This window comes from Polypterus senegalus, chromosome 11 (genome assembly GCF_016835505.1).
Source record: "Polypterus senegalus isolate Bchr_013 chromosome 11, ASM1683550v1, whole genome shotgun sequence".
Classification (NCBI taxonomy): domain Eukaryota; kingdom Metazoa; phylum Chordata; class Cladistia; order Polypteriformes; family Polypteridae; genus Polypterus; species Polypterus senegalus.
The window spans coordinates 89,089,709-89,108,080 of record NC_053164.1 but is presented as its reverse complement, the minus strand read 5'-3'; the positions used below and the strand labels follow the sequence as shown (position 1 = coordinate 89,108,080).

The 18,372-nt window shown below is 38.0% G+C and overlaps 1 protein-coding gene across 2 annotated transcripts in view; it reads left to right on the top strand.

Annotated features, from left to right (window-relative positions):
- Positions 1-3,877, top strand: part of si:ch211-168d1.3 (ras and Rab interactor 2) — a 54,512-nt gene extending 50,635 nt beyond the window's left edge. For both annotated transcript variants that reach the window (XM_039769217.1, XM_039769218.1), the window contains one exon: positions 1,634-3,877. In XM_039769217.1, coding sequence (XP_039625151.1) covers positions 1,634-1,963 — 330 coding nt within the window. In that variant the 3' untranslated portion in view covers positions 1,964-3,877. The remainder of the gene's footprint in view (positions 1-1,633) is intronic.
- Positions 3,878-18,372: the final 14,495 nt, after the last annotated feature.

The following is an 18,372-nucleotide window of genomic DNA, read 5'->3' as shown; positions in this document are numbered from 1 at the left end:
TACTTGGCTTTATCCTGACAGAGATGAAGGCTGGAAACAGCCAAGGACATGGTGCCACTCCATTACGGACTCAATCAAAAACAAATCCTATACTCTACTGGGTCCATTTTAAAATAATCAATTAACTTAAACTGCATGTCTTTGGGACTATGGGAGAAAAACCTACTCGGACATAGGAAGAACACACAAACTCCACACACACACAACAATCAGGTGTGGGATTCAAACAGACATAACAAAATAAAATAGATGTTGATGTCAGCAGATCTCCTAAAGTAATTCAGGGTCACTGTTATTCAGAAACAAGTAGAAAATTATAATCAACTATTACATTTGTGCACATAAGCCATGACAGAGGGGTCTACCAGAATAAGAATTTTAGGTAATAGGGGAGATATAATAGACAACATCAAAAATTGAGTTATAAATATAAGACCAAATATCAAAACAGAAGAACAAAGTGAGTACATGTACATGCAAGAAAACACCAAGACAGCAGAGATGGCAGAAGACGTCAGGACAAAAGCCCATGTGCTGCTATTTAGGTGTACACGTAGTAAAGTACTGAGGCATAAATAAGTCAACAAAACAGAGAGGGGACTGTAAAAGCCCCTGTCTCACAATAACATAGCTTTAAAAATAATACTGAAGAAACAAATGCAAAGGTTCAAAAAGCTTCTAAATCCAAAATCAGAAATGGAAAGGCACAACTTGAAGAGTAACAAATGAAGTCAGCAACTATTATATCAGTAGTGTGACTGAGGCATGCCGAGGTTTTATTTAGCCCTTAGGCAATGCTATGTCAATTACAAATTAATTTAAAACAATAAGGGCAAAACAAGCTATCAAATGTACAACATTAAATTAACAAATATTACAAAATAATCACATAATAATACAAGAGACTGGGATCAAGGGCAGAACTCTGTGTAATGCTGTGTAATTTGCAAAAGGTAGTGTAAAGTCTGTACATTTAACTGTTCAGAAAATTGGACATTAGATTTATTATTTGTGAGTTAAAGGCATGGGGCATAGATATGCTTCCAATGACGGTAACAAGGGCATCGAGAAGGTTGCAGGCTTCCCTGTCTAATTCTCACAAGAAAAATCCTCTGTATTGCTGAATGCAATGGATTCATCCATCCATCCATTATCTAACCCGCTATATCCCAACTACAGGGTCACGGGGGTCTGCTGGAGCCAATCCCAGCCAACACAGGGTGCAAGGCAGGAAACAAACCTCAGACAGGACGCCAGCCCACCGCAGGACACACACACACACAAACCAAGCACACACCAGGGACTATTTAGGATCGCCAGTGCACCTAACCTGCATGTCTTTGGACTGTGGGAGGAAACCCACGCAGACATGGGGAGAACATGCAAACTCCACGCAGGGACGACCCAGGAAGCGAACCCGGGTCTCCTAACTACCCACTGCGCCACCATGCCGCCCAGTGCAATGGATTCTTAAAGTAAAAATTTCAATTGTCTTTTACTTTTTGGTTAAGACTTACCTACTTAGTGCAAACTATGCTAGAACATTCTGACGGCACTACTCTGGTCATTGGTTTGTATGTCTTGCTTATTTTTATTCTAAGCATGATAAGAAATATTTTTTCCTTTATTGCAGAAATTCCTGCATGTTGTCCACACAGAGGCCGATACCAGCGAGGTGAAAATGGTGGTCATGAAAAAAACTGACTCTGTGGAATCTTTTATGGAAAAATGTGCTCAGAAATTTGGAATCTCAGAGGCCGACAGTTACGGCCTCTTTCTACGCTCTGAAGGAGACATGCGCCAACTTCCTCTGGACTGTCACCTTCAAGACATTACCAGCCAGCTGGACTCAGGCTTCTCTCTTATCTATCAGCGTTACGGACAGGATTTCAGTAAGACGCGCAAACTTACCAGAGGGGGCGCTATTGATTTAACAGAACAACTACAGTCCAGCACTTGTTAATAAGTGCCTTCCAACACATTTACTTTGTGGCCACAGTCACTTTCAACAAATGAAGGTGTATCGCTCAAGGTATCCACTGATGGCAGTGGTTCTGGGTTCCTTATTATTGGCCATTACTCATTTGGAAAATATTTTTGTACTATTACACCCTGTATTTAATTTGACAAAAGTTCACATTGAACTTGCAAAGTGGAAAGCACTTCTTAATAGGGATTTAATATGAAATGTCTAATAACTGGAGAAGACCTGAGTGCAATGATATAGCAACATGTAACATTTTTTTTTGTCATTACTACACTTTTGCTTTGCCAGTTTAAACAGCATCACTATTTAGATCATAGAAGATACAGGAGACATGGACCATGTTAACAGGAACAGACGGTTTGCGGTAAATTTGAACAAATATGAAAACGTATGTGTGGCATACATTCAGTGACTTGGTTAGCTGGTTTGAAAGTTGGAGCAGTTTAGAATTTTCTAGTCACTTTGTTATCACAATTTGTCTTTTACTTACTTCTGTAACTGAGAGTCATATTCGAAAATAACAGTGATAACAGGATGTAACTACATGTATCTGTGGTGTACGTTTTATTAATGCCATTTTAAAACATTGTGTCGCTCAAGTTGCTTTCAAAGACATCAGATTCTGACTCAAGTGCTGTTGTTAGCTCTTGGATGCAGAGGATCTGTGGCTAACCATAGTTTAAAATTCTAAACACAATATTTTTTAATGCTAAAATTGTTGGCTTCCAAACGTGACAGATAGTGGATTATCATGGTGCTTTGCAGATTAATTACAGTGTCAGAGAAATAATAAATCATTAAAATCTGTAGATAATGCATCCGTGAAGCTGCTTTTAGTGTAAGAGAACTACTGAGCACATATTTAGTCACTGTAGCTTGAAGTGTTACCGAGCCATCTTGTAAGCCTTTTTACTTAAGTGAAGTTGTTTGGACCTTGTTTCATTTTTATGGATATGAACATTGTATCACTTACCGTCTTCGACTGCACGGAGCAGAAGTGAGCCCCAGCTTTTCACATTATATGCAAACAAACGGAAAAAGTGCAAACTGTTGCAGAGTAAACTATGAGCCATTAAGAAATCAGAAATTACTGGACCAACGTAAAGATGTGTGATATTTTATTATTTTCTGTGAAGGACAGAATTCTATAAATAATATGAATCAAATAAAGAATTCTAGTCATCTGTCACCATATGCAGGCCTAGCTATGTAGAATGTGAACGTGAACTGGCCAGGCTGACAGACCACTGGCTCTAAACACCAACACCACGTCACTCCCCAGTGACATACTCATTCTGTACATGGCTCTAACTGTCACCATCATTTGCAGGACGGTGACACTTTACCTGCTGTCATTAAAAGGCCCTGGAGATCATTACCTCCCCAAACACAGAAACCTTCAGTTATTGATCTCCATTTACAGCTTCCTTGTCATCAAACCTGAAGCTGGATAAAGCCGTGCTGAGCCTCTCCAAAGCTTCAGCACATCGTTTCTGACTTTGTAATCCACTTAGCTAAAGTAAGTCTGTTTACCTTCTCGCAGGGCTTGGGCTTGGGCTTCTTACATGTCCTCTCCTGTAGGTAGGGTCTACGAATGCCGGGGTGACACCCAGCGTATTTCACTTCTGACTCAACTATAAATTTCAATGAAAGGAAAAAGAAGTTTTGTATAGCTGGTAATGTAATACCTAAATATAAAGCCCATGTATTTTTTAAATTGCTGTAATAATGTTTAATTTATCTCTTTATCTATAAATATAGAGTAATTTACTGCATTTTGCTATATAAAGCACTGTTTAATAATGTTTGCTGTATAAAATATTGAATTGATATAAGTTGCGTTAAATAGTGTATTTTATTTAAAATTAAAACCCATGTTCTAACATGTAATTATATGTGTTTAGCCTTTATTAAGTGAGTAAACATAAAGATTATTACTTATTTAATTGGGGAAAAATGCTCACATGTCAAAATATCACAACTGAATATGAAAGATTTTTTATAAAAGTGGGGTTTCTTAATATATACTAATGTTACTAATTACAAATATATACAGTACACTTCTAAATATATACTATATACTGTACTGTATATACTGTGTGGACGCTAGAGGTGCTGTTGCCCCGTTGAACCCACCAGACAGATATCCAGGACACACGTTTAAAAGCACTAAGAATAATTATAATAATCCTTTCAAATAAAGTGCCCAAAGCACCGCACACTCCACAATTCTCCAATCTTCAATAATCACAATAATAATACACAATAACAACAATCCTCCACTTCCAGCAGCTCCGTCACCCTCCCTCCCAACTCCGGCTCAATCTGCTGGGTTTCCATTCATCCTTTTATAGTACTTGACCCGGAAGTATTTCTTCTCCAGGTCAAACGCCACATAGTCCTTCCTCAAGTGTCCTGGAAGTACTGTGGGCTTCTATCCTCGTGACCCCGAAGCACTTCCGGGTTGGCGTAACAATAACAGTCCCCGGGTTTTTGGTGAGCTTCCCCTGGCGGCACCCAACAGGGCTGAAGAGACGGACTCCATGTCAAATGCTGCCCTACAGGAATCCGGGGAACCATTTCTAACCAGGGGAGCTGCCATCTATTGTCCCGGGGGATGTAGTGACCTGAAAAGGCTGCTTTCTTCTGTCGAGGGACGTCCAGGCCAGACTCAAATGCCGGGCGTCCATCACAACTAGCATGTGGCCCAACACTACAAGGAGTGCTGCAGTTTCTGATTCAGCAAAGATTATGTGTTTTTTTTTTTCTCTAAACTTATTGGAAATAGAAATATGAGAAATTCCTACCTACAAAGGACAAGAGGACCCAAAAATGCAGCCAGCAAGAACATGCTTGAATTATTAAAACCACACAACCATGGAGTGATATGTTATAAAAGAAAGGAATCAGAGAATATCCAGAACATTGCATCAACAACATTCCAAATATAAAGCAGCATGAAAAAAAGAAATCAGTATAAACTGGTGAATGTTGAAAAAAACATAGAAACATCACGTAATTTATAGAAAAATTTAATTTTGAAGATGACAGTAAGATTGCTTTGCCACCGATCAACCCTTTGAAAAGAGGTTTTTTCATGAACTGTGCAACTGGACGATCACCATTTTTGTTTTCAAACTCTTACACTTCCTCTGTGGGCCAAAGGCATGAGAGATAGTAATGTAGCCAGCATGGTGGAACTTGTGATATCTGTCAGAGTGGAAATGCACACTGGACAGCATCTTCTACGATAGGTGATAATGAGGTGGTGAGTGGAGACGGAATGTGTTAGGCAGGGAAGGTGATTTGCAGTGGTGCTTTGAGAGAGGAACTAAGATAAGGCAAAGGAAGATCCACAGAGATGAAGAAACCGCCAGAAAGTACGAGATCTGATGAAGTGAAATTAGCAGGGACAGCTCAGTGAGATCTTTACAGTTATTTCTACATTACTGAACCAATAAAATCGATGTACATGCCCACTCTCAATAATAAAGCCCCTTTAAACGTTGCCGATTAACCTATGGAACTGTTCTGCATGAGTTGAAATTAGCCAGGAAAAATAAAAGTAAACAGACCAGGAGAAGGAAAAGACAAATTCTAAGTCAAAGACGAGCACTAAAGGTAAAAAACGGGAGACATAAGATAATGAAACATCTAAGCCAAAACAAAACCAAAAATCAATAGTCTAAAAGCAGCAAAAGCCTTTGCCCTAAAATGTTAAAAAAAAGAAAAAACACTTCTAAATACTGTGAAATACTTAACATTTTATCCAGAAACTTGGATAGCTGCCGACAGCGAGACGCTGGTATAACACTAGAACCTCCATGCAATTTTTCAGCACTAAATGGCCAAGGCATACCAAGTGGAGTCTGAATCCTTTTGTTCTCACTTACGGCCCATTCCTTCAGCCTCCTGATAACACACCTCTACTGCCCTACCCCTTAAAGCCACAGATAGCCTGAAACAGCCGCCTGTCTGAACATAAAAAGAAATCATTTTTTTGGCACATTGCATATATAGTTTTCATATAATTTCACTTTAAATATTAGCAAAAAACGTCCTTTCCACTGCTGAAAACTGCTTCAGTATTCATTAGTGAAAAGCAAAACAATCAGCTGTGCACATACATTAATTCAAATCTAATGATTTTCTATATTAATAATTGATAAAAACTACAAGTGAAGCGGCTTGCATTCAGTGCATCCATAGACACTGCAGACTCAATGAATTGTGCACATATGGGTAGGTAGGACTGATCGTACATAGCACTTGGCCACAAATGAGGTGACTTTAAGTGAAAAAAGAAAAGAATCACTTGGGCACAAATGCTGCCACATGTGAAATTGGTGTCAGAAGCGTACAGTAGTTTGTTTTCCAAATTGTGTCAAGACATTAAAATGCAAAGCCATTGCATAAAGCAAGAATAATCAGCTTTCTTTGCTTTGCCATGCTATAAACCGCATGTATGTATGTATGTATGTGATTCAGAACATGAGAGTGTGTGTATGCGGTCCAGCACATGCGCCAGCATTTCACTGTAGCTGAAATTAGCATTTACTGTATGTTCCTGAAAATAAACAGCTTAAGCACATACTTTTATTTGTCTAGAAAACAAAAGATAAAAATACAAACCTTTTGAGTGGTCTTAAATCAGGAAGGAGAAAGACAAAGGCTAAGATGAGCCAATGACACCAAATATGATAACATTTTCATTATGATTGTATCAGCATACATCGCGATAGAAAGTAACAAATACCCTAATTAACAGGAAAGATCTTTAGGCTTTAAAACGTTCAAAAAGAAAGAACGCTCTAAAAATGAGAAAATATACAATAAAAAGCAATCTCACTTTTAATTAAAGTAGAAGGATCAATTTTATTTACACTGTTAATTAACGTTTATATTACAATCCCAGACTATTTATGTCACTTTTATATTCTGGCCACAATATTGTGGGGATTATTCATAAGTGTGCACATGGTGGCCATGTTTCATTATGATAGTGGGCCTGGGAAACAAGTAAGGTCATCAGCTCTTCTGGTTAATTTTGGAATTACAAGACTCTTGTCTCCTTTACATACTTTTGCTACTTATGACCCATTTCTGTTACTTTTTTGATGTTGTACTTGTTTTTGTCACCTTTGGGCATGTTTATTTTTAAACCATCTTTACTATTTTTTTATTACTTTGCTGGGGTTAAATGCTCACTCTCTGTGCAGGGTAAGATTTGTGTAGCATGTTCTTGTGCGCTCATTTAATCATTTCATTTTTACAGGTTAGTGCTACGGCTGGTTAGTTTTCTTTTTCCATGACATAGTAAACATTTTGTGTCTTCCTCTGTCAGGTTAACTGTGTTATGTTTCAGCCATGGTTCTTTTGTGTTCATTTTGTTTAAGTTGTTTTTGTTAATGCTACATTTCTTAATTATTTTTGTTTAATTTCATGTCTAAGTATCCATGTTTGTGTTGTGTTCCATGTGTTTTTTGGGGGTTTTCCGCAAGCGGCGTTCGCCAACATCAAGTGACTGCCCTTTGCCCTGTGAAGGTGATATGATAATGCAGAGTCCCTTGTGGTTCATTGAATATGCTCTTTGTATTGGTGAGTTTTAGTGTCTATTACTATGCTTATGGTTTATTATTCTGGATTTCGACTTTTTTCTCTGTTTTTTGTTTTTTTAACTATTCTTTTGGATTTATTGGGGCATTATTTACTACGGGACTGCCTATTTTGTAAATCTTTTTTATTTATAAAGATCCTGCATGTTCCCTTTTGGGCGGCACGGTGGTGCATTGGGTATCGCTGCTGCCTCGCAGTAAGGAGATCTGGGTTCACTTCCTGGTTACTCCCTGCATGGAGTTTGCATGTTCTCCCCGTGTCTGCGTGGGTTTGCTCCGGATTCCTCTCACAGTCCAAAGACATGCAGGTTAGGTGCATTGGCGATTCTAAATTGCCCCTAGTGTATGCTTGGTGTGTGTGTGTCCTGTGGTAGGCTGGCGCCCTACCCGGGGTTTCTTTCCTGCCTTGCGCCCTGTTTTGGCTGAGACTGGCTCCAGCAGACCCCCGTGACTCTAGTTAGGATATTGCGGGTTGGATAATGGATGGATGGATGTTCGCTTTTCATGATTAGCCAGGGTTTGATGGTTCCCCCCTCTAGCGGGCATTTTGGAGTGATTTTGGGACTGTTTTCTTTAAAGGCCTTATGCCATTATGGTTCTTTTGAAGCACAGCAATTTGCAGTGACTCAATTATATGTTTGTGCCTTACATCCTTCCATTATCCAACCCGCTATATCCTAACTACAGGGTCAAAGGGGTCTGCTGGAGCCAATCCCAGTCAACACAGGGTGCAAGGCAGGAAACAAAGCCTGGGCAGGGCGCCAGTCCACCACAGTGTGCCTTACATATTATTTTTAAATGCCTATTGGTCATGACAGAATAATGGCATGTCACGTGTTTATTATTGGTTTTGGTCTATTACACGTGTTTCAATGTTTACATTGTGCAACATGTCTTTCATGGACCTATGATGTTGCATGACATGGCACCATTCCACTAGTGATGTCACTAAATGCTCATAGCTGCCACTTTCCTATTTACAGATACATAACACTATGTGGTTCCTCGCCCAAGGGACTGAACTAAGTTAAACTGCTAGTAAAAGCTTTTAAGAAAATTTGTATTTTATATTTTTGACTCATGCTTAAGTTTTGATTATATTTTGAAATTGTTATGGTGAGATTGTTTTTCATTTTGTTGGGTTTTCCCAAGGCTTGAAAATTCACCTTGGTGTTGTTTTGTAGGTTTTAAAATCCATGGAATCCAAGCGTACAATGAGAATATTGCCTAGAGTTTCCTTTTTGAAGTTGATTAATTTTTACCACCTTCTCTGTTTCCATTTTGTGACATTTGTGTCTTCCGTTTCCAAGAAGATTCTGTCATGATGCCCTGGAGCAGCACCCACTATGATGTCTATCAGAGACTGGACCAAGCCCAGTGACTGACTTCACTTGATATTCTGATTACTGGTAATTTAGACAAAGCTCTGCCTTTTAACTTTGATTTTTTATTTGGCTCTGAAACATTTCTCTTTTTGACCCTTGCTTTGTTTTGACTCCGTTCTTTCTCCTGTGCCTCAGTTCTATTTTCTGGAAGGGCTGCCCTATTTGCAGTCAGCAGCAGATATCTGGCTTAGTGACTTAAGCATAATTTCTACATTTTGAAGTAGAAAGATGAAGCTCAGCAATTTGAGCAATCTGAAAACAAACAGAACAACCACAGGAAGATGTTACAACAATAATTTTTCTGTTACAGTGATGTCCATAAAAATCTAAGAGATGGTGGTGTTTTAATCACATTTTATTGCAGGGCTTGTTCCATATTTTTACTTTAAAAACACAGTTGTCAAATTTGAGACAGAGCTCTGCCCTGACCCGTCTTATTCGGCACTGTCTGCCTTTGAAGCCACTCATTCAAGTGTTTTACTTGACAACACCTGTTATGCAACAGTCACATCATGAGATGAACACTGGAAATAAAATACAGGATGGCAGCTCATTCTGGAACCAAATGGCAAAGGAGACGAAGCTCCCGTTAACATAGTGTGTTATTTGTTCTCTTAAGTTGTCCAATTTGCCCATTATTTCACTTCTACTTGTGAGCACAAAAGAGCTAAATGTAATTTTTATTTTTCTGTGGCTCAATTAAACCCAGTAAACTGGCTGGCTCTCTCACAGTCTGGCCACCAAACTATATACAGTATATATAGCTATATGTATATATATTTTTTATCCTGCCTCTCCAACTGCTCCATTCAGTGTACTTGCTCTTCCCAATCTGAAGTACCGTTGGCTTGGCAGTGCTGGCCAAGTAATAAAGAACAGCCTTCTGCTCGTCAGCTACGTGGCTCTTGATCTCTGATGTCACATGGTCTCCTTTGAATACCTACTCAGTCAATGTAAGCCTAATGATGGCCCAAAGTATCAAAATTATTTGAATGAGAGTGTTAATAATTTAAAAATAAAAACTTAAACAAAGCAAATGTGTCTTATTTTGACTCTTCTTCTATTCAAAATACAATAGATAAGGAAACATAAATTATACATTTCATTGTGGGATTTGATTGACAGTATCCATTTTCATTATTTTAACACTCAGTGAAGAGCCATATATTTACAGTATATATACATATACAGTGCGTCCGGAAAGTATTCACAGCGCATCACTTTTTCCACATTTTATTATGTTACAGCCTTATTCCAAAATGGATTAAATTCAATTTTTTCCTCAGAATTCTACACACAACACCCCATAATGACAACGTGAAAAAAAGTTTACTTAAAGGTAAAGTGATGCATAAAGTGATGCGCTGTGAATACTTTCCAGATGCACTAAATATATATTTATATAACTATATATATATATATATATACTGTATATATACTAGCAGAATACCCACGCTTCGCGGCGGAGAAGTAGTGTGTTAAAGAAGTTATGAAAAATAAAAGGAAAAATTTAAAAAATAACTCAACATGATTGTTAATGTAATTGTTTTGTCATTGATATGAGTGTTGTTCTCATATCTATCTATATATATATATATATATATATTTATATATCTATATATATACAGTGTATATCTATATCTATATCTATATCTATATCTATATATAGCAAAATACCCGCGCTTGGCAGCGGAGAAGTAAAAAGAAAAGGAAACATTTTAATAATAACGTAACATGATTGACAAAGTAATTGTTTTGTCATTGTCATGAGTGTTGCTGGCATATATATATATATACACACACACATATACTATGGGGTGCCAAACAGGCAAATACATTGATTTTGTGAATATATAAAGTCGGCATCAGAATATATAAAATTATAAAAAATTATAAAATGGAAGGAGGATTACACTGAGTATGGCTTTACCAAAACAATTATTGATGGCGAATCGATTATTCATAAAGCTTCAATTGGTGATCTGTTTTTCTGTGTTAACCTGATATTTTTTCATACTTCTTCTCAAACCAAGGGGGTGCGAGGGTAAAATTAATCGGGAAGCGCTGATCAATGTAATCGGTGTACTAGGAAATCATGCATTGACAGAAGTTCCCCTTTGCTTGTAATGCAAAGTGTGATTAAATGCGTGATTTTTAACGCGTTATGGAGCACATGCATCGAAGCTTCTCAGCTGTGCTTGTGCTAAGAAAAGGAAACATTTTAAAAATAACGTAACACGATTGTCAATGTAACCTTTTGTAAGTAGTGCCTGGAGGATTCAGTGTGGAGAAACTCTACAGATTTTTCTGTGAGTATTTGGTGGCAGTGTCACAAAGTCGCTTCCGTAACACTGCGTGTGTTAGCTGCGGAGCTCAGCTCAGAGCAAAATTGGGAGGGGAGATGATGGCGTGAGTCCCCCACCTGCCTTAACTGTCAATCCCCCACAAACACAGTCTCTCGGAATTTGCATAAGCACAGCCCTTCACCTGCAATTTTAACTTAGTTACAAAGTGATCAAAACTCTCGTTTATACCCTGCGTCCTCTCATTAAACTTGTATCCCGCATTACCCGTGGGCATGACAAACGCCAGCGGCAGCCTGTCTATGAACTTAATTTAAACTTTAGGTTTACACCGTGCTTTGTTTCCAAAGTAGCAGCACTCGTGAATATGGTAGTATATGTCAGTCGCTCGCTTCTTATTGTCTCGCTGCCTTCTCAATTATATAATACATGTTTTCTTTAGCACTTTTTGGAGCTCTTCCTGGTTTTCTAAGTACTGCATTGACAGTCAGTTCACATGATTACGTGGGAGGCGTGATGATGTCACACGAAACTCTGCCCCCCACGGCTTTCGAGCTCAACTCCATTACAGTATATGGAGAAAAATAGCTTCCAGTTATGACCATTACGCATAGAATTTCGAAATGAAACCTGCACAACTTCTGTAAGGAATGAGCCTGCCAAATATCAGCCTTCTACCTACACGGGAAGTTGGAGAATTAGTGATGAGTGAGTGAGTCAGTGAGTGAGTGAGTCAGTGAGGGATTTGCCTTTTATTAGTATAGATATATACAGTATATATACAGTGTGTATATATATATATATATATATATATATATATATATATATATATAGGGGGCTTTGCTCCCTCCTGCGCTAGCCTTTTTGCGGTTCTGCCGCTCACGTATGGGAATATGGATGTACATTTTAAACAGATTTGAATTTTCATGTGAAGTGTTACATTTGCATCCACGTGACTTATAACTGCCTGTGATTGCATTTCATTTCTTTCTCTCTATTAAATAAAATGACTTTTTTGAATGTTTGGCTCTGAGATTTGTTAACTATCTTTGCAAAAGCTATTATAATGGGAAACTGTTAATGTTTAAATACAAATGGCGTATCAAGATCTCCTTTGGTGTCTAATGTTATCCGCGGGAGATGTACTACATTATCTTTCTTGGATACATCCTTCTTTCTACAGTAATTCATGCGGTGGAAGACCAGATGGTGTTAACAGTTGTAGATATTCTTCATGATATTGTAAGTTCATGTTTTCATCTTCCGCACAATGACCAGCAACTGTTTCAGCATAGTCTATTGATACGCATTTAACTGATTTGCCATGTAACCGATCGACATTTCTGGCATAAATTTGTTTGACTTCCTTGTTTCTCAGTGCTAGGACTGTCCGTATACTCATTCTTTCTTTTGATAACCCTTCGTGATGAAATTCTTCAATAAGATTTGGATATAATACGTCTTCTTTAATTGGAAACTTAAAGTGAGGAAAACGTTAAAATTTATAAGAGCTGAGAGCACAGGAATTGTGTCTGACAAAAGCATTTACAAGACTGAGAAAAACCTTTTCCAAAAAGTCACGTCTCGTCTCCTAAAAAGTCTTGTCACGTCAAAAGATTGTTTTATATAATAGAAAGATATACAAATAATATATACACATAATTGCCTTTTCAAATATTCTAAATGCTAAACATAACAAATTGGGACAGGGCCAGATGTTTTATGTATATTATAGCATTGTTTGGCTGCACTATTGTTTATTAGAAGTTAGATTAAGGTGGTCAGGTTATCTTAAGCATGGAGAAACATCAGGAAACAAGCTCAATTCATAATATCTGGGATGATTTGTACTTAACAGATTGTATTTGGAATGGCTCAACTCAGGAAACAAATGTCAACATGCAGAAATAAACCAGGAAAGAAACTGTTCAGTGTTTCTGGTGGATGTACTTTTATTAGCTGAAAGGGAAGTTGTCAATTGTTTCTCTGCTTGTCTCTTTGCTCTCTAGTTGTACAAGTGTTCAGCAAAGCATAAATAACAGCTTGTTACACTTTCATAAAACTGATAAAGCACTGCCATTTGTTATTGCTTATGTACAGATCTAGAGCCAAACAATTTAAATATGAAAAGTGTCAAAGCCAGGAACATGTGAGGGATGTTGAGCTATTTCAAGTGTGCTTTCTCTACTGCTCTCTCCTTATAATGACAGTCAACTTCTTGTCCCACTTAAGAGTTTTAGAAATGTTAGAACTTTGAAGTACACATTTTGCTGTTACTTGTTTTATTAAAATTAAAGCCAAGTTTCAATTTCTGTTAGGAAACAACAGGATTCTTTAGAATTCATTAGATCTACAGTCTCATCTGGAACATTACATGGAATTACTGTATGCTTCATTAGCAAACCTGCTACTGACTGATGGTAAATTATATTTTAAAGTTGAGAACATCTAAATGAATTAATGTATCACTTTGAAATCCTCAGCATTTTATTTTTATTTAGAGACAAATCACTGTTTTTTATTTTCTTTCTCACATTCCAGTCTCCTGGTCTTTTGCAACTTACTGTATTCCAACTAAACTAAGGACCCTGGGAAAATGTTGGTAAATCACGTTCTGACCTTGGTTTTAAAGATAACGTTTTATTGGTAGGAAAACTGGCATTTTGCCCCTTAGAAGCCATTTGTAGCAAAGCATTACTTAATGTGTCTTCCCAAAACATGAAAGCCAAGTTACAGTGGAATGGCTTAAAAATTAAAATGCTGGTGTTCTAAAAATCAAAAATGGACAATAGTCCATTTGAGTCAAACTCTGCTGCTGACTAATAGTCTTCATTCTTTCTCGGAGTGGTTGATTAATTCTATAAATAAGAATGAGTTAAAATTGGAGAAGTCAGATGTGCAAAGATGAGAGACTACTCTTACAAGGTTCAGGGCTGTAATGTTTAGACAAGAAAACAATGCCATGTATTAAACTGAGGAAAGGGTGGAAACTTGCCTTACCCATCCATCCATCCATTATCCAACCCGCTATATCCTAACTACAGGGTCACGGGGGTCTGCTGGAGCCAATCCCAGCCAACACAGGGTGAAAGGCAGGAAACAAATCCCGGGCAGGACACCAGCCCACCACAGGGCAAATTTGCTTTATCTTAATTTTAAAGGACTCTTTCTGTTTTTTGTATTTATCAATGATAAAATAGCCCAAATAAATATGTTAGTTTTCACCTGAGAAAATGTTTATAGCGTGATGGGTTGCCAGGCAGAAAAGCTTGGCGCAGGACAAGGACATAGCCCAGCAGGATCTTAACAGAGTGAAAAGTCACCTTGGTAGTGATGACACTGTCAGTGTTAAAAAGAAAGGTGCTGTGAGGAAAATAAGGTGGGATACTAGGGAAGGCAAAAGAGAAAGGCGACCTAAGAACAAACAGTTCAGGATCTTCTGGAATACTAGACTGCTGCCACATAAATCAGTATAAGGGAAGCCTGGCTTGATAGATAAAAAGAGGGCGAGACCACAGGACATTGTTAAGAGGGCATAATACCTCCAAGGTCACTGAAGGCGACATAGGATATGGGAGGATTGGCAGGACGCCAGTTAGGTGGTAGCACATGGTCCCTGAGGAGGAAGACTCTTAAACCAGGCAGTCCAGCGAGTACTTTGATATTTGTAGGTGATAAGGTTAAATTACGTTTTCTTTATTCACCTCTCTGGATAGCTGAGGCTTGGGATTATCTGATCTGTTTTACATAAGATGTAGTAGTATATGTTTTGTGGACTTATAATTTACGTATTGTAATATAATTATCAAAATCAGTTACATATACAGTTGTGCTTGAAAGTTTGCAAACCCTTTAGAATTTTCTATATTTCTACATAAATATGACCTAAAACATCATCAGAGTTTCACTCAAGTCCTAAAAGTAGATAAAGAGAAACCAGTTAAACAAATGAGACAAAATAATATACTTGGTCATTTATTTATTTAGGAAAATGATTGAATATTACATATTTGTGAGTGGCAAAAGTATGTGAACCTTTGCTTTCAATATCTGGTGTGACCCCCCTTTGTTTCCGGTAACTTTTGATCATTCCTGCACACCGGCTTGGAGGAATTTTAGCCCATTCCTCTGTACAAAACAGTTTCAACTCTGGGATGTTGGTTGGTTTCCTCACATTAACTGCTCGCTTCAGGTCCTTTCACAACATTTCGATTGGATTAAGGTCAGGACCGACTTTGCCATTCCAAAACATTAACTTTATTCTCTTTTAACCATTCTTTGGTAGAATGACTTGTGTGCTTAGGGTCGTTGTCTTGCTGCATGACCCACCTTCTCTTGAGATTCAGTTCATGGACAGATGTCCTAACATTTTCCTTTAGAATTCTCTGATATAATTCAGAATTCATTGTTCCATCAATGAAGGCAAGCTGTCCTGGCCCAGATGCAGCAAAACAGGCCCAAACCATGATACTACCACCACCATGTTTCACAGATGGGATAAGGTTTTTATGCTGGAATGCAGGGTTTTCCTTTCTCCAAACATAACGCTTTTCATTTAAACCAAAAAGTTCTACTTTGGTCTCATCCGTCCACAAAACATTCTTCTAATAGCTTTCTGGTTTGTCCACGTGATCTTTAGCAAACTGCAGACGAGCAGCAATGTATTTTTTGAATAGCAGTGACTTTCTCCTTGCTACCCTGCCATGCGCACCATTGTTGTTCAGTGTTCTCCTGATGGTGGACTCATGAACATGAACATTAGCCAATGTGAGAGAGGCCTTTAGTTGCTTAGAAGTCACCCTGGGGTCTTTTGTGACTTCTCCAACTATTACACGCCTTGCTCTTGGAGTGATCTTTGTTGGTCGACCACTCCTGGGAATGGTAACAATGGTCTTGAATTTTCTCCATTTGTACACAATCTGTTTGACTGTGGATTGGTGGAGTTCAAACTCTTTAGAGATGGTTTTGTAACCTTTTCCAGCCTGATGAGCATCAACAACTTTTTTTCTGAGGTCCTCAGAAATCTCCTTTGTTCGTGCCAAGATACACTTCCACAGATGTGTTGTGAAGGGCAGACTTTGATAGATCCCTGTTCTTTAAATAACACAGGGTGCCCACTCACACCTGATTGTCATCCCATTGATTGAAAACACCTGACTCTAATTTCACCTTCAAACTAACTGCTAATCCTAGAGGTTCACATACTTTTGCCACTCACAAATACGTAATATTCGATCATTTTCCTTGCTAAATAAAAGATGTTTTACGTCATATTTATGCAGAAATATAGACAATTCTAAAGAGTTCACAAACTTTCAAGCACAACTGTACAATTTAAAAGAAATAAGATAACCCAGTCCCTTAATAAAAAACTTGGTTTCTTTATGGCAATGGAGGTCTGGATAGTGGAGTGTCCTCAAGGGCTCAGTGAAAGATAGACTTCACAAAGCTACTTCCCGATCTCTCACTTCATGAGCTAGATCAGAAGTGACTCTAAAAGGGAGTTTAAGGCATTGAGTCTAGTGTCAAGAGATGAGCTGGGGTGGCTACTCATTGCTGGGAGAAGTCATACCCTGACTTTAAAAGGGAGAGGGAGAGGGAGAGAGACGGAGATGGAAGGCGAGTAGGAGAGCTTTCTGGTACATGTAAGGTGGAGGTAATCATGGAGTTGAAGTAAGTTAATGCTAACTGTCGTTTCTGGCGAGGCAGGCAAGTGGATGATCCATTCCATCAGCTAGACAGGGGTAAAGATGTGTTCCAGCAGGGTTCTGACTATCTTAGGTTTACTTGTACTTTTTGCTCTTCTTGTGTTTACTTGTCAATTACATGTTTGTCAGTTAAAAAAAATCTTTTTATACTTGTGTCCTCCTTGGTGTTATTTTGGCTGAATTGGGTTGCCACAAGGGCCCTTTTCTATCACAACTGGTTTTCACATTCCAGCAAGACTGTATCAATCACTATGATTATTTTTCATAACTTCTCACATTCAAAACTTCCTTATTCACCTATCCAAGATCAGCTAATGCATAGTGTTTTTCAGAACACTGCTACACAAATCACTCCATCGTTCTTGCTTATTCTTTCATTTTCTGCTTAGGTTAAAGTTTCCTTTCATAAATTATTTCCAATGAAACTCTTGAAATGTGTCAATTGTCTGTGATTCCAGTAAAAGACAGCTTTGCTAATTCAGTATTTATTTTAGTTCTTACTCATCTGTTTGTTTATTTGTGTCTAAATTTACCAGCTGATGCATTGGTTCTCCCTTTTCAAAACTCATTGGAAAAATGCAGTTTGCACTAATCGAGGCCTACATGAATATACCATTGATACACAAAAGGAAATAAATTAGCAAATCCCATAAATTACTCAAAACTAAACATCTTAATATGAACAGTGTTATTCTAGTGTATTTTTAATTTATACACAGGTATGCAATAATAAAATCAGCATTAGCATTAACATCCAGCTGTCCTGTGTGAAGGTGCTCTTCTGCCTTCCCAGTGTCCTTTCTATGGTATGTGTACAAGTTCGTCTAGAAACTAAAAAGACATAAGTAGCAAATGGTTCCTGTAATATTTACAGGTCCACTAGCTATTTTAATGGCAATGAGGGTGTTGCTCTCTGGAATCTGAATATGTATGTCCAAATGATGGCAAACAACGACCTTTACTTTACATATCCTCTTTACATACTGTAGTTGACCTCATCCCAAGATGCTTTAAAGGTACACAGCTAGATGAGCGTAAGGAAACAATCAACCGTAGCCACGATGTAAAAGCTGGACATATGACATGCAAGTAAGAATTTCTCTGTACATGTACCAATAATGACTTGAACTATAAAGCAGATTTAACGTAAAATGCCACAGTTTCTTCAGGTGTTTCAGTTCCTTGTCTGGGGTTGGGTAGTCAACTATTGACCTTTTTGAGCAACTCCAGTCCAGGTTTTGAAAAGCTGTCAATGCCAAAACTGCTTTGGTCCAAGAAGTAAATTATTAGCTGTTGAAATGGTTTGCCTGTTACCTGTCAAACTGTGGTTAGGTTTGTTTTGTAAATGCTTTTTTTTTGGTCCATTGCCTCCTG